The sequence below is a fragment of the Chiroxiphia lanceolata genome, chromosome 4 (assembly GCF_009829145.1).
Source record: "Chiroxiphia lanceolata isolate bChiLan1 chromosome 4, bChiLan1.pri, whole genome shotgun sequence".
Lineage (NCBI taxonomy): Eukaryota > Metazoa > Chordata > Aves > Passeriformes > Pipridae > Chiroxiphia > Chiroxiphia lanceolata.
This window is the reverse complement of record NC_045640.1, coordinates 34,451,180-34,477,998: the sequence shown is the minus strand read 5'-3', so window position 1 is coordinate 34,477,998 and position 26,819 is coordinate 34,451,180. Positions and strand designations below refer to the sequence as shown.

Sequence of the window (26,819 nt, the reverse complement as noted above, 5' to 3'; positions counted from 1 at the left end):
CTGTATTCCATGTATAATATATATCCTGTGTATAATTACACAGAGCATGCATAACATTGCTGCCCTTGAAGCACACTCCAGCCAAAAGAATAAACAAAACTTTCAAGGCAGAAAGTCAGTCCTGGCATTTTGATTTTGAATTATTGTTTGGGCCAGCTTTTTTGCTGAGTTTAAGTGCATGAAACCTATCTGGCAGTGACCCAAGAAGAGTGCATTTCATGAATAGCAGTATGATTAAAGCCAGCACAGCTTCCTCTTCTGTGTTACAGGGCTATGATCATTTCACTGCACAATAATGTTCTTGGGTGGAGCGTTGCCATCCTGCCGTTTGTGCAGTTCCGCTGGGCGAGACCACAGAATTTCCCCCCTAATCTGGGTAGTCATTCAGTTCTTTAAAAATAGGAGGAAGTAAATTGCTTCTTTATTTTTTTTTCATAAATTTATTAACTATGCACTTGCAGTAATTTGTTTCAAGTTAAATTAATTGGTTTTAAACTAAGATCTCTTAATAGAATTGAGTCATTTTGCTTTGCAAGTGGCTTTGCCAAACAATTACACAAACCAGTGCAAATTAGGAATGTGTAACCTGAATATTACGCTCACCACACCTTCTCATTCTGTTACTATGGATCATTATTTTTGCATTGTGGTTGGACAGAGGAAGTTGTTTTATACAATTTTTTTTTAATCGAAGTGGTTGTCTTCATAGGGCCTGGTGTACAACTCTTAGTTGTTTAAAGATCCATTTGAAGTAGATTCCTTTAGTTCATACCTGTGTTTCTGTAGAAAGTTTTGGAGAGGCCCTGCCAAAGGGGATGTCATTCTCCACTGCTAAGGATTGAAGTCCAGTTTACATTTTCTAGAACAGATGCAACTCTTCAGCTCTATCTACTGTTCATTACCAGTGCTTACTCCTCACCTGATGTGCAGAAATAACATCTTCCCATCCATGTAGCTAGCAACCTGCTGCGTGATTCGTATGTGCCGCAGACAAGGTTATAAGGCATCCTGTTGCAGTCACCAGTGGAAACATTTATCTGCCTTATAAAAGGAATGAGATCTCCCTAGTTTATTTTACATCAGCTGTTGAATAATAAGGGTAGGAAAAAGTTTGGATGTTCTTTGTGATTTAAATCTCACTTTGGTTTAAGCATGAAGGGCTTCACAGCTCATTTCTGAATGTTCAGCAAGCCGCTCCCTCAATGACTTGCATGTTAACTATCCCAATAATATTCTTGTGTGTACAAGTTTGACCTTAACAGCAGGTGCTTGAAACATTCTTGTCCAAGGAAAAAAATCCTTATCTTTCTGAGGCTTTACTCTGAGAAGTATAAATATTTGTTTTTGAAAGAACCCTGCTTTTAAAAAGAAATTGTTGGCTCCTGGAAGGTCCATGTGCTCAAATGAACATACTTTTCAAAATGCAGCGCTACAGTAACAGAAATATTGTCCATAGTTCTGTCTTTGGGGTTTTTTTTGCTCTGCGGGGTAAACCTACTGATTTGAAATGGAGATGATTAAGAAGTGTGTGTGTATATATACATATATATATATATATATACACACACACACACGCATACATGAACAACTTGCCAAACAAGTGATATGCTTTTTTGAGTACAGTGAAAAATATTCAGAGTCTTCTCTGTTTGGTAAAAGTTGAGTAACAATTCTGGGATAGTCATTACACACTGCTTTGCTTTTTCCATAATGATGTATTTTCACAACTGAGTGTTTGTTCCAGAATAAAATATGTAGATAGAATTGGCTGAGAGTAATTTGACCATTCAATGTACCTACAGAGGCAAATATCCAAACCTTGGTATGCTGAAGTTACAGTGTGCAATTTTTAAAATGCAGGGTCACCTTTAACTCATTTATGACTATCAGTATAAAAGTTCTATATATATCAGTATAAAAGCTCATATATAATCATAGTATTGTTTTGTGCTTGCAGCTTGAGGAGGCAAAAAGAAGGTGTTGGATTGTATTTGTCAGCAATACAAAATAATCTGTTGTTGATCAGCTTTGTCCTTCTCTTGCAGTTGCAAGGACAGGGCATCTGTAGGCCACATTTTAGAACTCTGCAGGCTACATTTGGTCTTTGGGCTGCACGTTGAGCAATCCTCACTTAAAACCTACAAAGCAATTACCTACAACATGCTCGAAGATGAGACCTTCCAATCTTGTAAGATTATTTGGTGGCTGCTGGTTGCACTCTTAAAACACAATCACATCATTACATTCTTCTAAAAAACCACCATAACTGCATTTATCGTATTTGATCATTGACCCATGAGAATCCTGCTTCATGCTCTTCATCCTGCTTCACAAAAAAGGACAACTCTGGAAACCAGCACTTCTTATCTTGTGTAAATAACTGTGAATGTGGAGTGTGTTAAAGCACAACAACAATAAGTGGGCACAGATAGGAACATGTGTTGCCCATTTAGGAGAGAAAAGGTATTGATTTGCTTCTTTGTGTGCCCAATATCTTTGTGTAAAAGAGCAGGTGGCTATAAACATGGATCTGTGTGTATGTGTGTCTGTAGCTATAGTTAGTTTTTTGGAGAGAGTGTTCCTGTTAGGGTTATTGAAAAACCAACTGTGTATAAAGCTTCTCTTCTTTAATCTTTTATGCACCACACTTGGATTTACGTGGTTTATACTCTCTGTGCATCCACTGTGCACATCTAAGAAATGGCTTTCCCAGGTAGATAAGTCACATTTATAAATGATAGACGGAGGGTGTTTGTGTATTTTAAAAGCATCAGTAGTTCCATAGATATTGTCAGTTTAGAATTCTACAGGGTTAGTTTTACAAAATGCTGCTTTTCTTTGCATGTGTTTTTGTTTATGTGATATTATCAAGAGAAAAGGCTTTTTAAAAACTGGTAGTTAGTATTGGAAATTGTTATTAACCAGAACCTGCCCTTATCAGCTTTCACTGTTACAAAACCTGTTCTCATATATGGAGTTGAAAGAGTGCCTTCTCCCAAGAGTGCACTTCAGCTATAGTTTGGAGCAATCATATTGATTCTACTGCAGTTCTTTTTCCTCTCCATGTCTTTCAGCCACTTGTTCCCTTCCCCCCTCCCCACCGCCCTGCATTGGTTTCCACAGTAAAGCAACTCAAAGAACTAAAGTGGTAGAAATCTAACCCAGAGAATAAACATCCCTCCTACTTTTTGCAGAAAAATTCTGAAGTAAATACTTTGCACTTAAATACTTTGGTACTGAATGTTAGTTTTTATCTCTGTAGATCTCTGCAGATTTACAGTATGTGACCTAGGAAGTTAGGTGCACATTTGCATTTAGATTTCAAACTTTTTGTGGCTATGTCTTATGAGAATGTTTTTGTACTTAGTACAGCTTTTAAAGGAAGTATATTCATTGTGCAACTTCAAAAAGTGCTGAACTAAGTCAGGGAGATAAGGTTGAACATTCAACCACAATTCATCCTCTTTGTATGTTTACATTAAAATAAAATCTTAAAACCTGCAGTTATATTGATCTTATCATATACCTTCTTAATATATACCACTATGTATGTCTGATCCTCTTGTCTACATATCTTATGCAAGTCTGTCTTCTGTGTGGCTGCTGGAGTTAAAATGCTCGACCTGAAACCTGTCATGAATTAAAGGCCTGTTCCAACCTACTCATTTATATTACCTGACTAGTCAGTGAAAAGGAGACACCTCAAAAAAACAGTTTGGTCCCAAATATCTTGGATACGTGTCTTTGATGGAGTTCAGTACCCTCTGAGGGCAGCCCTCTCTTGTCTATTGACCGTAAAAGGAAGTTGTGTATTGGATCAGATGTCTAGAAGGAGTAGGGATAGAGTTAAGTGAGATGATCTGGAGAGTTAATGGTCTATTGGTTCAGTTATAGGGGGAAAAATAAAATTTTTTTTGTAGAGTGAAAGGAGAGAGATAACCATTAAAATAATGCATAACGTATGGCTGTAAAAATTAATGAAGTGAGGAGGAAGGGGGTTGAAAAACTTTAATAGCTAAAATTGATTTTAATTTTTGTACAGAAATGCATTAAATTTTAAGATGTCATTGAAAGACTTTGTTGATCCCATTATTTCCAAATACTCTGATGCAAAAAAAAATTTTTTTTTGAGTTTTAGAATGTTACTAATTCAAAATTGAAGACACGGGAATGATCTACATAAGCATTTGCCTATCGTACCTTACATTCTAATTTTGTAACTGATCCCTTAAGTACTGTTTCTTACACACACTGTTGTGGCAGGCAAAGTCAAGCACCTGCTCAATAGCCAAACTCTAACTGTGGATTACAGCAAAGAAGCAATTTTAGTTGTCAATGGGTTTCAGCAGAGGTCTCTTTAAATCCTTTATTTTATTCCTATAAAGAAACAACACAAATAGAAGATCCCAGGAAACAATGGCGTCAAGAACAAGAGAGAATGTTAAAAGATTATCTTATGATAGCCCAGGATGCTCTCAGTACTCAGAAGGAACTGTACCAGGTGAAAGAACAGAGACTAGCACTTGCACTGGATGAGTATGTACGGTTGAATGGTGCCTACAAAGAAAAGTCAAGCTCTCGTACAAGCTGTAAGTACGGTTTAGAGTACAATGTAACTCCTTTGATCTGTGCCTTGCAGGGGATCCTGTTTCTCTTTAGGATGAGTTTTAAAGGTTTGCTATGAACACCTTGTACTCTGGCTTTTTTAGAGATAGCATCCCTGCATTATTTATTTATTTAATAGAAAGGTATTCTGCTGGTGAGAACCCTCTTCTCTCTGGTACAATTGAACTCCTTTGAGCCATGATTTAGAACAGCTCTGAAATCTGTTTTGTCATGCAGTTTGTCAGGACAAAATTCTGCTAGATCTAGGTTCAAAGTAAATAGGATCTCTCGCCTTCATGTCTGCATACTGAAATGATCCTACTGTGTTGACAGGTGTCTGTGATAGACCAAGAAAGGAATTTGTTACTGATTTATAAGAAGACCAGACAATAATTCTGTAGCCTGTGTGCTGTGACCAGGGGTGAAGCAGAGATACACATCACAGTGTTGGGCAAAGAATAAGCACACAGTAAAGCACTGTCAAAGGCCTGTTATTGGCCAAACAGCTCTCTTAGAAGTAGGTAGTGTGATAAGAGTTGCACGTACATCTGCAGAAGGACTGAGTACCAGGCTTCTGAATAAATCTGCTTTCCAGAGATCTCCTTAGAAATTACAACTTTCAGGAAGGAAGTGATCACAAGATGGCACACAGGATAGAAAGCCAGGGAGAATTAGATACTACTTTAGGATCCTGGGATAAGTAAATGAGAAGAAATGCCATACAGTAGTAGGGAAAGTAAGAAGAAAATTTTGATTATTCATTAATTATTGCCATGCTGCAATGCTGACTACTCTATAAAGGCTTTTTTTTAAAAAGCATTATACGTTTTTCTGCAAATTGTAGTTTTTGATCAATGTGGATTCATCCAGGAAGGGACCAATTAGTGATTTAAAAGTACTTAAATATTTGTCTTTTTTTTTTTTCTGTCTTTTTAAAAAAAGTGTTTTCGGGCTCCTCATCAAGCACGAAGTATGACCCTGACATTCTGAAGGCTGAAATCTCCACTACAAGATTAAGGGTGAGAGTACTTAACATATTCATTTGGATTCTCTCTGCAAAGTTTATGACTATAGAATAAGCATAACTTGAACTAGCAGTTGTATCTTGTACCCTGGTACTGAAACTTCCTAATATACTAATTAGATACCATTCAGAGGTTTTAAATTAATTTTTAAAGCTGTCCCTGGTACTTTCAAGTAACACATTTTGGGGAACCTTTGACAGATATTCTGAGTAGATGTGGGTTTAAATAAATCTCATAACTGTTTTCAGTTATATGCTTTTGTTTCTAAAAGAAATAGTAAAAATAGAAACGTAATAGCCAAAGTGAGCTGCAGCTAGATGACTTTTTACACAACCTTTTTTCTGTTAGAAATGCATCATAAGCTACATAAACTGCCTCAGAAGTTTCTGTTGGTTAGAAGAACACTTTTCAATAATATTGTGAAACCTCTCTCTGTTTTGTCAAAATGTAACAATTCAGATCAAGGATGAAAGTTTGTGTCTGCATGTTGAAATTGCTAATGAACACAAATCCATTATTTGTTCAACTGTGTTTGGTATGGTCACTAACAGACTCTAAAGAACTTTCATTCACAGTTTAGTCTCTAGTGAATTTATCTTCAATAAGGAGGAAATGATGTGGAAGACATTTAAAATATATATATAGGGAGTTCATTTATTTCAGCTACGGCATATAACGCTCTATGGATATCTTAGACTTTCTGTAGTTAATAATGAAAAAAGTTAAATCAAACCATTTAAAAACCATTAAATCAAACCAGGTTAAAAAGACAGCACCTCTTCGATGTGCCCTGAAATACAGACTGGGGGAGCAGAAGCAGCACAAGGAACAGCATTTACTCAGCTCTTCCATTGCCCTCTCCTGGTTTCTGCACAGAGCAGCACTCATAGAAGCCTCAGAGAGTAACATTCTCCTTCACCTAGAATAAGAGTTGTGATTAGGAATCTAAACAATTAATGTTTAAAAGGAACTGTGTAATAGTTCATTAAAATTTTAAAACCCAGTATAAATCAGGGATGGAATTTACTCTAAAACTGGTGTCTGGATGTTGCCCTCCTGCCTACTGAACACCTGTTTCTCCTTAACAAACCCAATTTGTAGTCCCTTATCCTTTAAGGAGAAGGGATGGTGGCTAGTGAGGGAACTTATTTTAATGCTGGAGGAGGTGGGAGGAAAGATTTTGTAAATTTAGTAGGAAGAATCAACAGCAGTAAGGAACAAGAAAGAAGAGACAAGGTGATAACTTATTTCTAAAATGAGTGGAGCAGTAACAGATGTTTCCTTTGGCAAGGCAGTCACTATAGTATATTTGGGGAAATTAACAATGTTGTTGAAGAACACAACACATGACCAAATTTAAATATAGTCACCTACAGGTCAGAGGGGAAAATTCAGACATGGTCCTGTGCTCACTTTTTCCCATTACCATTGACTGCAGATCTACAATTTGCTCACCAAGGGGAGAGTCAGATGTGTTAATCACAGTAATATGTTTTTTGGAGGTGCTTTCCTCTCTTCATTGTTTCTTGGAGTCAAGGAGTCTAATATCCTACTGGTTCCCAACACCTGATTTATTGGCGTTGCAAAGTCCTGCATATGTGGCTAAAATAGGTGACCTGAATCTTGTCTGCAGAGTTTAGAAGGGTGCAGTCCAAGAATATCTCTATCAGCGTAAAGTGTGTTGTCATCCATCCAAAGCCACTGGATATGAAAATTGATATAAGAAAAAGTGGAGCCCTGTGATGCTAGGGCTGGAAAGTGGTTTTCATGGAAGATGGCAAGAGAGGTATGGCTGTTATCATAGTTTTCCCTTATTTGAATGTTTGAGGATGCTTGCTAATATGCCACCTTTGGGCATTTTGCAGTATATGCATGCGTGGACTTAATGAGAAACAAAGTTAGTCATTAGTCAGCTGCTAGCCAGTTACTTAGAATTTGCACATTGTTTAGTGAACTGTTGGGTCAGTTGTACTAAATCTGTTTCTCTCTCACACAGTATCTGAGACTTACTGGTATCATCAGGTTAGTGGTGGCTGGAGGGGGGAAACTCAGCATTCAAGGAAGTTCTGAGTTGGCCTTTGGCCTTTCCCTTGTTAGCTGTGCATAATATGCCCATGCACAATATGGAGCCTTCTGGATACATGAATTGCTTATTGTGCAATAGGTTGTGGAGAAAATATGACAGAAATCGGATAGCTATTAAATGAAATAAGGAGAAGAAAGATCTTTCTCACCAGATTAAAACTGAAGGATCTGATCCTACAGTGGACTTTGAGTGGGCCCATTCGGCGTCTTAATTAGTAATCATTAAGATAACTCAAACAGCACAAAGCATATGTGATCACAGTAAGTTTTACGCATATGCAGCAAGCAAGTAGGGAAGGCACCTTTATAAAATAATAAGGGGGGGGGGGCAGGGGCAGGGTGGTCTTGTTGTTCCATTAGTACTCAAGTGCTGGGAATAGAAGGGGCTTAGCACAGGAGCCTGCTTGAAGATGCAGTTAGAAGGAGGAAGCGAGAGACCTGTTAGGTGACTGAGGATGACGTGCAGAAGCAGTAGGAAGGGGATGAATGTTAAAACAAGTGAAGAGCTGTGAAAAACCAGGAATTATATGAAAGTTTTGAAGGTGAAGACAATGAGCCTAAGAATAGTTTAATGCAGGTGTGATGCAGTAAACGCATTCTATATTATGATGTAGGTCACATCCTTCTAGGATAATGCGCCCAACTCACATTTCTTGATAATGAAATGATGATGAAGTACAGCAGAGAACACTCAGAAGATGTTCTTGAGGAAAATGTAATGGTTTCTGAGAGATCCAGTCCTCTAAGTTGAAATCAAGTGTGCCTTCTGCTATTACTGTAAATTCACATTTCTGATTTTAAAAGAAATAACTTTCCTGTATTTTTCAGAAAAATTCATAGTTGTTTCATATTTTACACATCACTTTACCTGGAACATTTCCCTTTACCTTGATCAGAACACTTGAGAGATTACTCTTGGGGTTTTCATTCTAGTCAAGGAAGAAATAAAGAGCACTGAATGTGTACTTAGTGACATTGTGTATTTATTGTGATAACTATTCAGTATAGTCAAAATAAAAACAGTTTTCTGTCAAGTAAAGCAACTAGTGTGATAGTTTCCAAAAGCCTGAACCTTACCCCTCATCCAGAGAACAGATTTTGCTTTGGAGAAAATGGAGATTAAAAACATTCTATTTCTGTCACAGAAAGTTCATTAGCCAGAAACTACAAACTTGAATGCCTAAGTATCATTCATAAACCCGTATGAAGGCTGTGCAAATCACTAGTTATTTTAGAAATTTAAAGAATTTTAAGTCTCTTGGAAAGCTTCAGCAGCTGCTGGTGCTCAGTACTTTTAGTTGCCTGGCATGTTGGGAATCTCACTTTTTTTTTCCTTTTTTTCATTTGAAGAATATCAGCAAATAGGAATTCTATCAGGATTTGGATACAAAACATTTTGGAGACGTATTTTGAAGTTAATTTCAGTTAAAGTGGTCTAAATTCTTAATATAATAAATTTTTCAAAAGAGTTGGATATCTGAGGACCTTATAAAAACAAGCAAGAATTTCTCGTTGGTGGGTGACAGCAGGGGTCTTTCAGCTTTTCCTTTTTTTCACCCTAATGATTGGAAAATTAGAAAGTGTAACAATATCTGGCTAACGTGTGTGGTACAAACAAGCCAGATACAGATGTATGAATACCAAAATCTGGTACTCCGCACTTCAAGGAGACATTTGTCTCTATGTGTATGCTGATAATTCATTTGTGTTTAAGTGCATTCCTTTTCGGGTACTCCAGAAATTTTGTTTCAAACATTTGGAAAATATGGCATTAAAAATTAAATGGAGGATTTTTTATTCAATCTTGATTCATAAATATTTTGTAATGTACTCATATTTGCTGACATCTGAAATAGCAGTATTAAGATTAAGAAGCAATTGGCCGTACAAATTTGGGGAAAGTAGAGAATGTTTTTCCAAGGGTATTTCTATTAAATAGACATGTATATTTGTGATCCATATGTGTTTAGTGATTGTTGTCTTTGAACTCAATGAGTGTAAATTATATATTTAGGGATCCAGTGTATGGAAAGCTGTATAAGAAAGGATGGTTCATAGGGGAAAAGAAGAGTCTTTTACACTGTCTTTTACAGTGCAAATGACTTGAGAGCTTCCAGGAATGAAAAAGTGAAAATATAATAAGCCTAAAAGTAAACAGGCACGTCCCTGTAGGACAGTTGGAATGCATGCTTAACAAGTGAGAAGTAAATTACTTGTTAAAGTTCTCTCAGGTTTAATAACACAGTGTGGTATCAATACAAATAAGGAATGTGATTTAATCTGCTTGTGTCTCTTTAATACTAAAGCATGTTGCCCATAGACATCAGGAAGAGAACAGATCCCTTTTTTTTTTTTAATGTGTGTCAGTAGAGCAATTTACTCTTTTTCTCTTATCTGATGTAGAGCATACAGTAATTGTTCAAAGCCATGTGTTACACCATTTAACAAGAGGAATTTTCTAACTCTTGCTTTGATTTAACACACAAGGTTAAGAAGCTGAAGAGGGAACTCTCTCAGATGAAGCAAGAGCTGCTGTACAAGGAACAGGGCTTTGAAACACTGCAACAGTGAGTAAAAGAAAATAGTAGAAACTGACGTAATTCAGACATCTAATTTCTTTTTTTTTTTGGCATGGAATTGAATCCATTTTATCTGAGAGAAATATTGTGGGGAAACAGGAACCTAGTAACTCTTTTTGTTGTAGTTAGGAAGCAGGAAATCCGTAGAAATGGCAAACCTTTTGTGCAAGTGTCAACGTGAGAAATCTGTCTCCCCTCTTATTCTTTTTCATGAGGTAGCTTGTGTTGCAGAGAGGCAGAAAGAAGGGTGGTTAAGGGTCCGTAGGATTAAATTAGCTACTTTGTGTGTCCCATTTAAAGTTATTTTTTTTAAATTTTGAAAAAGTAATTAGGTCTGTCTTTCCTCCTTCCTCACACTTGAGCTCAAAAGAGATAGAGAGAAGGGTGCTGTTCTTGGAGGTATGAATGGTACACAACTGTGCAGGGTTTTAAATTAGTCACAATTTGAGGATTAGCGACCTGACTTTCTTTGTTCCAGTTGCTGGAATGCCTGGTGTCCAAAGGGCTGATGCTGAACCGGATGAGCTTTCTGGGTGTTTAACCAAGTGGATTATTAGGGAATGAATTTTTTTCAGTCTGAGCAATCCCTGCTGCTCCTGACTTACAAAATTGGGCCCTAAAATATTAAACATTACTGGAACTGTCACCACAAAGAATTTGCTGCAGAGGAAACTTTGCTAACAAGTGTGTTTTCTTGACTAATGTGAAGAGAAATTTATTAATGCTAGTTGTTTTCTGTAGTATGTACCCATATGTTCTATGGTATGTACCCGTACATTAAGGATACATTTACAGTAAAATGCTGAGCTGTTTGCTCTTAGTACACTAATTCCAGTAGCAAAAGCAGTGTTGCAGCATTAGTCTGGAATCATTTACCCTTTTCCTCAGGACCTCCTGTGTTTGGCAGGATGCTGTCAGATAAGTAATAATCTGTATCCCGGAGAGCTTGAGAAATACATACAGAAAATGGACAAAAGGTGGGAAAAAGGAAGAGCATTTCCATATTCCAGATAGAGGACTAAAATGCGGAGAAATGATTTGCAAAGGATGCCAGAGCATCTGTGTTTGGAGCTGAGTGATTGGAGTTCATTTCCCAGTTTTAATCAAAACATCTTGTAAGCTATTGCCTGTGTATTTTAATAGATCACTTCTAAAAAATAGGGGTTTTTTTAACTGTGAGAAAATCTGGTTTAGGAAGTGACCAGTCATAATCAGAAACATGTCAAAATGGATGAAAAATGTGGGGTTTTTATATGAAGAGTTTGAAGTCAATTTGGGACTGAAAACTCTCAGCACTTAAGGAGGATCCTTCTTCATTTTGACTTAAACAGAAATGTAAGATTTGTCTGTTATTTAAATATAAAAAGACCAGCAAGGATAGATGATTGAATTTAACCATAAATCGGATCTCATTTGTAGTAAAATTTGGAAGAAGAAAGACGTATTGATTCTAAAGCTTAAGGTAATAAAAACTCATGCTGCTGTCCCAGGATTAAAGGTTAGCCAATCATGCTGATTTTATTATATTAATTCAACAATGAAGTATTGTTTTAAAGCAGCTTGCTCACAAGCCATTTTGACAGGAATCCAAAGCATGTTTCAGAAACTGTCAACAGCATTCCACAGAAACACAATGGACGTTTGTTTTTAAAATTCAGTCAGCCACTTTCAAACAGTACTAATCCCATTAATTTAAAACAGGATGATGGAATATCTTACATGTCAGAGATCCTTCTTGTCTATCTTAATTATATACAGAATAAAGCAGTTACAATTTGAATGTGGCACGTCATATTCTAGACAGCATGTGGTGTATTACCCAACTGTTCATTCATGATCCCAGTTATTGGTGTATCCTGTATCTATTTGACCTTAGCAACCTGATAAGTTACCAAAAATTGAGTGTTGTCAGACAGCAAGTGCCTGCCTATGAAAGACTTTGAGGAACTTTCAAGCTGAAACAAATACATCCTTGAATAGAAATGATTGCAGAGTCACATAGGTAATTTTCTTACATAAATGCACTTTAGTTTCTACAAAAACTGAAATGTGGAGAAAGGAGAACAGGCATGCTCACAGCTTTAAAGACTGCTTTAGAACTTTGATATCTTCGTGGTCAAAACTGGAAGAAAAATAGAATACAGTTACAGGTGTTTTGTGCAAGTTGCTGTTCTTGCAGGGGATGCTTAAGATCACTTCTGATCATTAAAATGTTTGTTCATTCCTCACTCACAAGGTAAAAGACTTTCAGCAAAGATGATGGATGATAATAAAACCCAGAAAACCAATTGCATTATAAAAGAATGTATTCTCTACTAAATGATTGATTTTTGTCAAGGTGGCTGTTGATTTTAATTTTGTGAAACACAGCTGCAGTCATTTCCATGATGCTATGAAATATTCAATTAAACTAGAGACAAGAGAAATATGCTTACGAACTATAGTTCTTGAAGGAAATGTTGAAATACTAAAATGAATCATCTTTTTATCTCTACATTTAGGAGGGATTTTTAAAATTATTTTCAATTTAATTATTTTCAATTTAATTAATTCAATTTTCAATTATTTTCAAAATCCTGATAGTTCAGGAATTTAATGAATTGTCCAATCTATGACATGTGGTATTAATTATCTAGAGATTTTGTGAATAAAGAGAGCCTGGTGACTGGCTGAGCACAACAGCTGTACCAGATGGTTAATGCCAAGGATTAGGGTGAACTAGAGGGAAGCTGAGACAGGAATGGTGCTGCTTATGTTCCTGCTCAGAAAGGCTGATTAGTACCAAGAAGCTTGCCTGTCTGCCCATGTCCCAGTGCAGGTCTGGGTGGAAGAATACTACTGGTAATAAATTCTGCTTCTGTAAGGATCACAGACATTTAATTATATGAAAGGTGTACCCAAAAGCTGCTACTATGCTGCAGAGTTATGGCGGGGATAGGAATTTTGGCAGTGTTGTCAGTGATAACTCGGTACTTGTGGTAGAATGAATAGAAGTCTTTTGGTAAGCCATTTTCTGGAAACTGTGTGTATGCTACATAGCTTTGACGTTTTTGCCCAGGATTTGAATGGAGATTTCAATGTAATTTTTCCTTTTTGCATGTCTGTTACAGGAATGGTATCTCATCTCCTTCCTTTTCTGTTCTCTAAGTATGCTTCTGCCTGAAGTAGAACAGCAGAGATGTTAGTATTATTTTCTGTATCTTATATTAATATTCTCTCTTTCCACAGAATTGACCAAAAAATGTCTGGAGGCCAGAGTGGGTATGAACTGTTGTGAGGCCAAAGCCATCCTGAGGAACTGAAGTCCATCAGAAAGGCAATAAGTTCAGGCGAGAGAGAAAAACAAGATTTAATTAAGGTATTTTGAATGGTCGATGAAAGTTTTGTGTGGATTTGTTTTAACACGATTCACTTCCCAGATGATAAATACTTTGCATTTTATAACTTTTAAGGGATTCTCAAATTCTTTGAGTCAAACTAGTATTAAAATCCATTTTCATATGCAGAAAACTGAAGCCTCTGATGTTCCTAGATCTAAAAGCCACTCTGTTAGAGAATATAGATTTTTTGAACATGTATGTATGCTACAATGTATATGTTACCTCTAAATCACAATTTAGAATATAAAGTGGATGAAATTGAGATGTGTTTTTGAGATGCAGGACCATTTTCTGAATCAGTGAAAGTTTAACAAATCTAAATTGTCCTATTTCCATTTCTGAAAGCAAGTTTTTTTGTTTTAATCAACCAGATTTAATTGGTTGACAAATAAAATCCCCCCAATAAAGCAACGAAACCAAACAAAATCCCAAAACAGATACAAACCCAAATGAGTAGTTTTTGCATTTTCACAGGTGTTGGTTTCCCTTAGTGTCAGCTACCAATGGCTTGATTAAAGGGATAGTTTGCTTAATAGGAAATAAACATGCAATTTTTATAGTGGAGTCTTTTATGTAAATATCTTTTGGAGATAAAATGGTATAAACATGGTAAAAGTGCAAAGGAATTTTAACACCACTTCTTTATCTGTTTACCTGGACAGAGTCGTGCAAAGCTGAGAGAGAAATTCAGTCTTGACCAAACCATTGAAACATCTGAACCAGACTTAAGTTCCAGTTCTGTAAACTCCCAGCTGTGTTTTCCTAGACAAACTCTGGATACAGTGTCTCGCAGACTGACATTTCTGGTGAGGTGAGACTTTTTTCCATTTTGTCCAATGTAAAGAGAAATTGAAACAGAATGCTACAGTTAATAGAATGGAATCAAATGACGTGTTCACGTTGCTGATAGGCATATATATATATATTTGTATTTATATATTTGTTTCAGAGAGATTACTTAGAATCAGGTATCTGGTTTTTTTGTCCCTTGAATTTTAAATCAGATTCAGATGAACTTTATACATTAGCATGAAGCATTTGACTATCTAATTTAGTCAAATAGTTCCAGTACAGTGAAAATTGATCTGTCTCTAGGATATGTTTAACCTTACAGATGTAATTCCCTATGAAGGTTTTTTTAATTTTCAGAAACAAGATCGCAGAATTTAAATGTGCAATTTCACTTTACAGAGCTGAAAAACTGTTAGTGGAACTACTTGTTCAGTGATTTGGTAAACCTTCTCTGTTTCACTGATGGTATATTTTATATACACAGAAAACTGTACTTAATTTTGGTTGTTTCTTTGAAGTTCTGTGAACTGAGGATGTAAGGAAGAGCATGTACAAGGGTTTCCAAACAAAGAGAACTCTGAAATGCATGGACTTAATTCTAAATTACAAGTTCAGCAGAGTTCAAAGTAGAAGATCAAAATTTTGGGTACAGTCACCACAAGACCTCTTTGAAAATACTCTGGGTTTACTGTGATGGAACATGGACAACTGGTAGTATAGTAGTTAAAAACAGACGAACTGGCTCAGAAGAAAATAGTGCTGTTTTGTACATCACAGTAGATGAGATAACTAGGCACTTAAAAGCAAGTGTGGTGCTGGCTGCAGAGTGGGTAGGGAATCTAGTTTTGATTTTAAGTTGTGATTTTTCTATCCTCTGCCTCGGTTTTGTTGATTCGTTTAACAGCTTTGCACAGTGATAAGGCTACTTGTTTTTTTTCCCCCCCTCAACAGATTGGAGCAAGAAGTAAATCAAATTTAGCAGAGAAGGTCAGACTAAGTCTGCAGTATGAAGAGGCCAAGAGAAGGTAACGAGGCCGGTTGATGTGTTCGGTCACAGCCTGGAGCCGGGAAGGTTCGGGCTCCCTGCGGCACTTATCCTTGTGCTCGCAGCGACATCCAGCGGACGGCGCTCCTGCCGTGTTCCCTTCCCTTCCGAACGCAAGCAGCTTCCAGGGGCAGCCTGGGCTCTGGAACAGTATGTTTGTCATTTAGTGCGAAGTTGGATGTGTTAAGAAAGAAAATTAAGACAGTGACAAATTACTGGCAAGTCCAGGATCAAGGGAATAGAGTGAGCTGACTTTCTGCTGAAAGGAGCTGCTAGGTTATTTATGTCCTTCTTTGGGATCATCATTTTACTTTACTATACCACTGAAGGCTCTTCAGTTTCAGCATTGCTTCGTATTTCCAGTGCAGATTTAGTAGGCTTAATTACTTCTTTTTTTCCTGGGACTTTGGATAATTTAAATACTTGTTATCACTGTGGGGTTGGTTTTTTTAATGAGTTTAACCTGAGGAGAAAAGACATCTGAAACTGCTGCACTGATGAATGTGGAATGCCTTTCAAATAAAGTTCTGTGGTAGTTGCTCATGAAAGCAGTGCCATTTTGATGAATTGCCACTGCACTGAAAAATGGGCATCAAAAGGCAGAACATTCAAGGTTCAAATGACATGTCTTCTGGGGCACCAGAAGTGCTACATAATGCTGGGGGAAGATTTACTATTGAGATAGCAATCTTGTATTGTATTATTTTCTTATATTGTCACTAAATAATTGTCAGCTATTCAGAAACCTTATTGGTTTTGTTATGGGGTTCTTCATAATATAAGGGAAATAGTATTAAAGACTATCCCACACTAAAGTTCCTTTTTTTACTTTAAAGAACTAGGCAAGGCAACAAAATAAAAGTAATACTTTTCCCCAGGTGAAAACTGTACCTAAAATGCTATTTAATCTGAGATTTAAATATTATTTCACTTGGAATGCTATGGCATGGTCAGTTAGAAAACTACGAAAATAAATTTGCAACTTGTAAGTACCAATTAAAGGCATAGTTGGTTTTAGGTTTTAAAGGCAGGAGGCTGCACAACTCTTTTTTTGCCTAATTTTATATGTATACTCTCTTCATACAGAGTAGTAGCTACCATCCTTGCCAGTAACAACAGTAATCCTTTATATAATCATTATGGATCATAAAACTTTATTATATAATCAATGCATTCATTGAAGACTGCTAAGGCTGTTGTGTTTGTTCAGTACTGAACATGTGTGATTTTGGCTAAGAATCATCATGCACATAATCTTAATTGTCAGGTGGTGTTTTAGATGCAGGTAGATGGCATTTTTTCTCAGGCATAATTCATCCAAAACCAGATCATCCTCTGCTCTGACTGTGTCTTGATACCAGGAAGTTCCAGCATTATGTTTTATCTTTCCTTTGTAGGAACAAAAACCTGGCAGTAAGTCGGTTTACCACTTCTACCTTGGAGAGGGGAAAAAAAAAGAGGAAAAAGAAGAACAGTACAGTGCTCAGAATATGGAGTACTGCAGCACAGGATCTTTTTCACAAATTAGTTAGCCAAGAACATTTCAATGTTCATAACGTGGAATAATGAAGATACGTACCAGTTTGCACATAAAGTTCAGAACCTAATTACACCCTTTCCCCAATTATTTGGGCCACTGTAGTCATCAGTGTAATTTAATAAGGATTGACCATCTTTTCTAAAATGTTAAATGTGGAAATTCTCAAATTTTTTTATAAAATAACTAAGAGAAAGAGAGGATCTTGTAAGTGAACTTGAAAATTATCAGGTAATTTTGTACATTGCAGATTTTCTGCTGCTTAGCCAGCAGAATGTCTTGAGGAGGTGGAATGCTCATAACTATGCTAAATTCAGTTGCAATTGTTATTCAGAAGGATCTGATACAGCATGCTGACAGTCCTATCCTGATGCGGTGGAGATCTGGCAAATATTCCTTCTTGGCCTTCCCACCCTTAAGGGGAAGGGAATACGCAAGATTCAGAGATGCCTGTGGTCGAAAAGGAATGACAAAAAGTCAGAGAGTCTGCAAAAACTTACAAAATTTGATTAGTAAATTATACACATGGCATGGAAACTGGTATGTTAAATCCACGCACTTTGGTGGATTTTGAATAAGGGGTAGGGAGGAGAGAGAGGTTAAAGAGAGGGAGAGAGGAAGGAAGGAGGAAAGAAGGAAGGAAACAAAGAAACAAACATCACCAGCCCCGGCTCCATTGTCAGTGTAGCTGATAGGGGTCCAGTGTCCTGGGGTGCTGCCCAGGCTCTGTGGGGGTACCTTTGTCCCTACCCTGGATATAAGTTTCTTGCTTTCTATGCAGATTAGTTATGTATAGTCCTTTCTTCTAACCCTATCTGGAAGTGGGTTGAGGGCTTCAAGGGTCTTGATCCCTCCCTATTGTGTCAGCCTTTGGTGGACAGTCCATGCCCACTTCTCTGTCTCATTCCTGTGCTTGTGCTGTACTGTGTTGTGCTTTTCTCCGGAGCCAGAACAAGGGTGTTTGACCCAGAAAAGTGTTGCCCTACCCCTGTATGCCCCCTTTTCCAGTCACATCCTGTTCTTTCTTACAGCATGTTCTTACCAACAGTCCTTGGTTGGCTCCACAGCCATCCAGCTGTCCGTATCTGAGGCATACACATTAGCCCCTTCTCTTCTGGGCTTCTACACCTGTTGAGCAAGGACTTCCTCCAACATGTGAGACCAGTTCAGTTTTCACATCCATGTAGTCCTTTGTCTGTCTGATGAGGCAGCTGAAAAGAGTGTCAGTTATGGTAGCGAGGAGTGGTCTTATAGCAGAGAGAGCAAAAGACCAGTTTGGAGACTGCCATCCCATCCCATAAGACATCAAGCAGCTGTCAGCAGCAACTACTTTCAGAGTAAGCTTGGGTAGAACCAGTGACCTAGAGATGAAAGTTTCGACATTTCATTATCCATCTGAAATTATTTGGTTGTTTTCCATCTAAGAACTGCTCCTCTGAGGGACTGTTGAATATAAAAGATACATGTAACAGCTGCAAAATGTGTTGAAAGTCTTCGCCTTATTTCATCCCACCATTTGGTTACAGTGGCACTGCTGATATTATTTCTGTTTATTTTATATGCAGTTTTTTTGTGAAAATACCCTGAGTCAAACTTGTTCTTGTGGGGTTTGGGTGGAGGTATGGGTTGTTTGCATTTTTGAAACTGTTGTTTTTAAATTGAGGTGCAGGTAAGAAGGAAATATTACCTATGGAAAAAGAAAGGGGTGGTTTCCCTTAAGCTTCTAGTATGAGCAATGGGATAGTTAGATTCAACATGAACTCTTCTTAGCTTGGACCATAAATAAATGCCTCAATGTACTGTAAAATTAATACCAGAGATGCAAAATAAGCATGATATTATTGGTTTTGTTAATCACTGAAAACAAACTGGAAAGAAGGAAAATGCTTTCCCAGAAATCCGTCAGAACTACACAAAGATTATACGTGCCAGATTATCTCTGTGTGGTTTTGAAGTGTGGTATCAGGCATTACCTTAGTGCCTGGTAACACTGAAGTTGCACAGGCTGGTATCATTTGTTGAGCTGATTTAGGTGCATTTAACTACGACAGTTACAGGTAAGTAAAAGTAGCAAAGTAGTTTCTCTCGCTCTAGGTTGTATGGGAACTTCTGTTTTGATGTGCCCTTTCTCTGCCTTTTCCCCATCGTACAAGAAAGAGATGCAGAAAGCTGTACATATTTCAAAGCTTCCATATTCTTGAGCTATGCAGCTAGTTCAGGTGTGGCTAAGCCTGGAAGTGACTGAAAGGTCTCATCTTACTAGATATAGAGCACCTATAAAGGGAATTTTTAGGCTTTCCCAGTGGACAGTGAGGCTTTATTGCAAGACCTGCACTTTTTAAGCTATGCTGCTGAGCCCAAAGACAGAATGATTATGGAGACTGAATACTGAAAATAACTGGTCTTGATCAGGACAAAGCTTTAGTACAATGATAATGTAGATTAGTTCCTGCTTCCGTTGTGTGGGTGTATCTGTGCAATAGGTGTGGATAACCAAGACTTGGCTGTCTTAACTCTGTGGTTTGACATCTGCAATGGGAACAACAGTTGTGAAACTCAAACTGTTGAGTTAATAATCTCTTTTGTGTTTAGGTAGCCATTGTCCTATTACCTTTCATTGTAATTTCATAGAAGAGTGGTTTTGTCTTGGGATTTGCATGCGTGTGTGATACTGAAGTGAGCACCTTGCTATGGTGCACATTCTTTCCATGGGCATTGCCATTTCTGAGGAGCAGTCAGCCTCCAACAGTTTAGGAGAAATCCATCATACTCCTGAAGGAGTAAAGCATGGTACCACTACTATGTTACCAGACAGATCACTTTCCATAAATCTTTTATTAACATTTTGACTTCTGCTTGGATTCGGCATTGGAACAGGAGCGACTAATTTTTAATGTATATGCATATTGCTGTTGGCCTGGATAGGTGGCCTGGTTCTCCGGCGTAATCTGCGTTCTTGTGAAGCAAAACTAATTAAAAATAGGGCTTTGAGTATAAAATGTCTTTATGTCCTGATACCTTTCAAAATACTGTATCACTTCTCTCTTTCCTGGGATTTGTGTGCTGTGCTGAGCTCAGGCAAATCTGCTTTATTTTATTTTAGCATGGCTAATTTGAAGATTGAACTCTCTAAGCTGGATAGTGAAACCTGGCCTGGAGCACTGGATGTGGAAAAGGAAAAGCTGAGGTTAATCAATGAAAAAGAAGAGCTTTTAAAGGAGCTCCAGTTTATTACACCACGCGAACGTACTCAAGATGAGTTAGAGCAGCTAGAAGCGGAAAGGAAGAGGCTTGAAGAAGAGCTGGTGTCTGTAAAAAGCACACCCAGTCAAGCACTTGCTGAAAGGTAAGGGGTTGTCTTTTGCTAATATTAAATGCTGCTTTCTGCAATCTAACCTTTGTACTCATTACAGAACCTGAACTATGTCTTTGGTTACAGTTCTATGTAGTTCTTAATTAAATTTGTTATTAGTCCTATGGGCAGAAACACAAAGAAGTCTTCTGTGAGAGAAAGTGAACACCCTGTATGTGGTCTGCAATATCAGTTGCTCTGCTTTTGTTCCCAGACTGAAAATGCTTGTGACAGATGTTAAATAACTGAGGAATGTCAACATACCAGCAGGAAGCCAATACATCATTCACTCGTTTCTGATAATAGCTGTAAACTGTTTGAACTTGGGTTACAAAGATTATCTTGATTGTTGTAACATCTGAAGCCTTTCATTGTGAGTTTTATTACATACAAAAATGCAACCAAAAGGGGAAAAAACCACCAAAAAGTTCAGATGAGAAGTATAATTGCTGCAAAACTTTTCTAAGTTGCTGTTACCTACCTGGTAACTGGAGCAGCACAATAAATTGTTTTAACCAGATTCAGAGTTTGAGAAAATCAAAGCTGACTGTCATCAGCTGTAAGTGGAAATAAATTGATGGGCACCTCTAGCACACGTAAAATGCAATAAACTGAAAATGTCATTGTCTGTATTGGTGTAGTATGCCTTACTGATGTAATACAATCAGCATTGAGTGGCTTTCTTACTTCCCTCTACTAAGAAAGACTTGGTGTTTCTCCAGTTTCATTGAATGATGAAATTCCTATTAGTGGCATTGGAAGCTGGATCCTAGATTGTAGCTGAGTAGCAAGGATGGTTTTTTTGTTTACAAAGTTCATAAGTGTGTATTAGGCATGATTTTTTAACATTTTTACACTGTATAATAGTTTAAACTGCATAATATTGATAACTCAGATATGTTCTAGAAGAAGGGTTATGTGCAACTGGAGCTATATTTTTGCAGGAGAAGCTACCTGTCTGTACTAGTAGTATTTAAAGTACTACAGATCTGTTGCTCTCTGACTCCATTAATAAGTGGAGAATAAGGGGTCAATAATAAAAGCAAATTCACAAATAATTTTAATCTAAGATTTTGATCATATGCTGTTGTAAGTAATAGCTAAGTCTTGATTCATGGTATAAATAGGTAGCTGGTGTCTGAGTCTTGTGTTTTGGATTTGCTTGTTTAGTGCCAAAGAAAATTCTGCACCTGACTCTTTTCCCATATGTGGCAGATGCCAAACTTGGAGTACAAAGGGCAAGTAAAATTGTCCCCTAGTGTCAAGAAGAAATGAATTTTCCATGTACAGTGACACAATGAGTGTTTAGAGCTTAGTTTTTTACCTTTGTTTTTCTCAAATTTTTCTCCTTCTGATTTTTAATCCAGAAAATGTGGAATTTTTTTAATATTTTTTTTTTCCTGAGATTACTGTAAGACATCATGTTTTACACTGCTGGTTGAGGTAACACTTATGGTAGTTTTTGGCTTGCTTTTTTGTTATGTCAGTGAATCTCCAGTGAATTTCTACCTACAACTGTTTATGATATTAAAACTGTGTCCCTTGTTGACTTCAGAGCATGTAAATTGTTTCACACCAGGCTATTTTGAGGATTGTTTCTCATTTGTCTTCTATAAACATAAAGAAAACGTGCATTTTGTAGAAGGATTCAGATGGTGAAACTTTTTCTGAAATTTAATTTGAAATTAATTAAATTAATTAATTAATGATGATTAATTGTATCAGATAAACCATCAGCGTTTTGTTTCTTGGAGATGAGGAAGATTCTCCTCTCCATTATCAGTGGAGGAGCCATCTTCAAAATGTTGTACTATTGTTGCATTATTATTTTCTTCCCTGAAGTTTTGTGAATGCCTTCAGTTTACAATGTTTTCACAGGTACTGATAATGAAGCAACAGTGTAAGAAGCTGTGGATTGTGCAGAGCTTAATGTTATGAGGGTTTTTCACAGGTTTGGTGGTTTGTTTCTTTTCTTTATTTCTAAAGTGAAAAGAAACAGAAGACGTGCTCTGACTTAAAACAAAAACATTATAGCATAGCCCTGGGTTATTTTGGAGTGGGATGCTGAAATTGCCACTAGTAGATGTATGTGGATTCAATTTACAGAAGGAGGGTATAGATCATAACATATCAACTTCAAAAAGGCAGAGACAGGGCATACTCTGCTTTAAGAAGCCTTCCAGCAACTGAGTAGAAATAACTGGATTGGGGAACTGTTGAGAGCTACTTACTACTTTCTTGCATCTGCATTGGTGTCAGGGAGATTCCATTACTGCTTTAATCCTTGGCAAAATCTCCCAAGTAATCACAGGCATTTAAACAGTTGCATGATTTAACTGCTTAGTTGTGGTGTTGCCTGCAAAATTGGCACCTGCTCTTGTGCCTGTCATAAACAAACATGTCCACGTAAGTTTGCACTGAAAGGTGAGGTATGTACACTTTAACTTTTTAATGTATTTTCTTTTAAGATTTTATGCCCCTCTCAGCGATGTTACAATTTAAGATCAAAACTGGAGAAAGACATCTTACTTATACTGAAGTCCTTCCTGCAATGAGTAATAGGTTAATTGAAATAGGAGGGATGCAAACAGGAGAGACTGAGAGAGGCCTGTGTCAAAATAGATAAGACTATGATTGTTTAGGTGTTTACATGGGTTTTTTGATATTAAAGTTCCTACTTATGCTATAAAAAGGGAAGGTTCATTGCCTGAAAGTTTTAGATGTTTTTTTTTTCCATTCAGCCTAATGTAGAATGAAAATACATCCCTTGAATCTCAATTTGTTGTCAGATAGTAAAATTGTTTTCATCATGCATCTTGTGTTTGTGACTTGTGACTAACATATATCTGAAATTTATCTGCAGGCATTAATATTTGTACTTTAATTACTAGTACATCAAATTACATCCAGGAAAGAATTTTTTTCAGGTACTAAATTATATGGGATAAATTATATTTTATCAACCTCCTTAATAAAAGAAAACAAACTGTTGATTGTGCTTTGTGGAGGCAAAAAACAAACAAACTTTTTAGTTCAATAGTACAAATTCAGTGGAACAACTATAGGTGTCTCTCTAGAGGACTTCAGTTAGAGAAAATCCTAAGCTTTTATTTCCTTTCCTACCTTCTACCATTAGTAGTTGAACACACAGAGCAATTTCTGTGCCTCTTCTTTGAGGAAAAAAATGATAGTTCACTATTGAAATGCCACAAAAGAGCTAGTGAAGAGCACTCTTGCTTGGGAAAAGCAGGATAGATTAGGCTTTAAAAGAAGACAGAAGGCATCAATAAATCATAAAACGACTGGAAAGAGTGATAGTATAGATAAGCATAACTGGTTTGGAAACCTGTGTGTATGTCTTCCTGGGCAAAGAATGAAATACCGTGTATGCTTTTAACAGCCTCGGCAGGCATTGGCAGTTGAATCCATCACTGGAGTGTAAGAGCACATGGGGTGTGGGCAGTCGAGTGGAAGTTCACACCCTGGCTGACCTCAGGGTAACTTATTCACCTTTGCATAACCCAGATTTGCTCGCTGAATAAGCATGAGTGTAAGCAAGTGCTTTTCATGCTTTGCTGAATCAGAGACTTTTTACTGGTATCTGACGCTCAAAGGGAGTGAATTCTGGGAACTCTCCAGTATTTAATTCAGTTAATTCACTTTGCGTAAGAAAGCAATGGTTGATTTTTGGGTTTTTTTTATTTGAACTGTTCTCTTGCATTTGAATTTTAATTTATACATCCTTGAGATGACAGAAGGGCTAAAGGAACCATTTCTGAGAATGAACCATTAACTTTTTTTTTAATCCATTAAAGGAGGGGAGTTAATTTCTTGTTTCCCAGATTAGTCGCTTGAGAACTTGTGACATGTATCAGTTGACTGAGCAAGGGCTAGACGACAATATAGTAATCACAACTACAGGAGGATTTTTGCTGAATCCACTGAGGGAAAGTAGTTTATTTAGTGTTGTAAATGGAGTGATAAAGGGAATTATAAAAGGAAAAAAAAATCACTGTAAAGATTAGTGAATCATTTCTGCTAGCAGCCAGCCAAGAGGAATTGGAGAGTTCCACCTTTTGTGGCTTTAGAGCTATGCTACATAATGAAACAGGAGGCAATAAATCCTGCTTTTTTATAAGGGTGAACCTTAAGCATTACAATGCTATGTGGCTCTGAGGTGATGACAAAGCTGTTGGGGATGTAGAAATCTTTACCAAGGACTTCAGGACTTCTAAATATCGTCTGTCATCTCAGAATCTTTCATTGAATGCTGCTTTGACTTGTTGTACTTTGTCTCTATATGAAGATTCTGAAATTAAAGGGAGTGCTTTGATTTAGAACTTGGAAATATCAAAACTAATTAGTGTTCTCTTGGGTTTTGATGATTTTTTTTCTTTTTTTTTTTTCTTTTTTTTTTTTCCCCCCTGGTTTTGGGGTTTTTTTCCCTGGAACTGTATTAAGTGAGGAGCCAGTCTGCAGCATAGGTTTTAAAAACTGTATTAGGGCAGATCTTATTGTACTTAAGTTGCAGCTATTTTCCCAGTGGTCATCAGTTACTCTTTTATTGGGTGCATGTTCTCCTTGGTACTGTGTGCATGTCCCAACGCTCTACTTGCTTGTGCACTCTGCAGGTTTGTTACAATGCTTGGAATTCTGCAGGTAAAGTCACTCTGCTGAAGCAGTTCAGGTTTTACAATAGGACTGAGAGCTAACACAGTATTTTGGGTTTTAGTAGCTGTCAACCTGATAGAAATACGAGGGATCTTCACTTTGTTTCTTTCTTACCTATAAAGTATTTTAGCCTACAGATTATTCTCTAATGCTTTCCTGAACTAATATATACATCTCTTTGCAGATTAAAATTGGAGGAGAGAAGAAAAGAGTTGGTGCAGAAACTTGAAGAAACTACAAAGTTAACTACTTATTTGCATTCACAACTTAGGAGGTGAGACTGTACTGCATAATGTAAAACCTGTTTGCTAGTGGACTTGGATGTCTTAACTTCATTTTTAGGTTTTTCTATTAGCTGGAAGCTCAACAAAATTTGTTTAATATTTAAGTAAGAATATGCAAGTGTAATAGTGTCAAACATTTTGTCACCATGCAAACCTGGTGTACTTTTATAATTTCAGTAAGCACTCAAGACTGGATTGAATGGTTTTTGCACTGCTTCGTAGTTAAACAGGAAGACTTTATTTTGCTTCTGCATAAGGAAATAAATACATCACAAGTTCTCTACTTGGCCATATCTTCAAAGTCCTGTCATTGTGGAGACCAAACAGGTTTTCAGATTTCTGTCTAAAATGAGTTATTAGAACTGTAGCCTTCATTCTATGAAATAAGTTAATGATGCTTAATGAATACATGTATGCATGTGAGTATTTAGTGAATAGTTGATTCTGGTTTGATTCTTCAACACTGATTTACACTGTCTATAGACAGAAATGTATCCTCAGCTGGATATTTTTTTCCTGACAGTCATTGAATCAAAATTTGACTCTGAGTTTATGAAATTCATAGTCATAACAAAAGAGTAATCAGTTACAACAACTGTAAACTCAAACTCATTGCTCTGATGGGAATTCTAATATTTAATTATTATAGGATCATAGAATGATTTGGATTGAAAGGGACCTTAGAGATCATCTAGTTCCAATCCCCTTGACATGGACAGGCACACCTTCAACTATACCAGATTGCCCAGGGCCCTGTCCTACAGAGATTCATGATACATGTAACTGGTATTAGGGAAGAGTTTCTCTCACTTGTGGACTGTTACCCTGGACTACCAAACTATGTGTCCATTATATTTACTTAGAAAATCCTGAATTTTCTTGCATATCCCACTGGGATACACCAATCAGACACTGTAATGTTTACCTGTTCCCTTAGAAATCAAAATAGGGCTTTAAGAGGAAGAATGTTTTTAAGTGTTCTGTAAAGTTCCTCTCACAATGTCATACATCCTATTCATTGGATCTAGGCTGGTTTAGCTATTTCAGACATCTCAACCAGATCCCATAAATGTCATCTTTATTGGTGATTAGTTAGGGAAAGACTATTTTAAATAATTTTTGAAACTATTTTGTACTCCTGTGTAGACTTTGGGAAGTCTCTTTGTCCTGTTAAAAGAAACTTTCTAGTCCAGTGGAAAAATTTTTTGAGTTGATAGTTCTGTTGTTGTTCAGTAAACAACTTTTAAGTGTTTAGAAGGACCTGCTTGAGTTATTTCCCAGCAGTCCTTCAGAGCCAAGGCAGTGACACTCAGTTTTGCTGGCCTGGCAGGACTCCTTATCTCTTGTTATTAGCAGGACAAGATTGCACGTTATGGCCCTTGCCATACTTTATATTTGGATTTACTGTGCATGTAGAGTGTGTGTTGTCTTACAGATGTGAAGCAGCTCTGCTATAAGTTGTCT

General features: G+C 37.0%; 1 protein-coding gene across 1 annotated transcript in view; it reads left to right on the top strand.

The window, feature by feature from the left end:
* Positions 1–26,819, top strand: part of WWC2 (WW and C2 domain containing 2) — a 101,643-nt gene that overhangs the window by 43,555 nt on the left and 31,269 nt on the right. Inside the window, 9 exon segments of the mRNA XM_032686250.1 lie at positions 4,386–4,589; positions 5,548–5,624; positions 10,203–10,282; positions 13,523–13,652; positions 14,337–14,453; positions 14,456–14,485; positions 15,418–15,491; positions 20,152–20,394; positions 25,256–25,345. Coding sequence (XP_032542141.1) covers positions 4,386–4,589; positions 5,548–5,624; positions 10,203–10,282; positions 13,523–13,652; positions 14,337–14,453; positions 14,456–14,485; positions 15,418–15,491; positions 20,152–20,394; positions 25,256–25,345 — 1,045 coding nt within the window.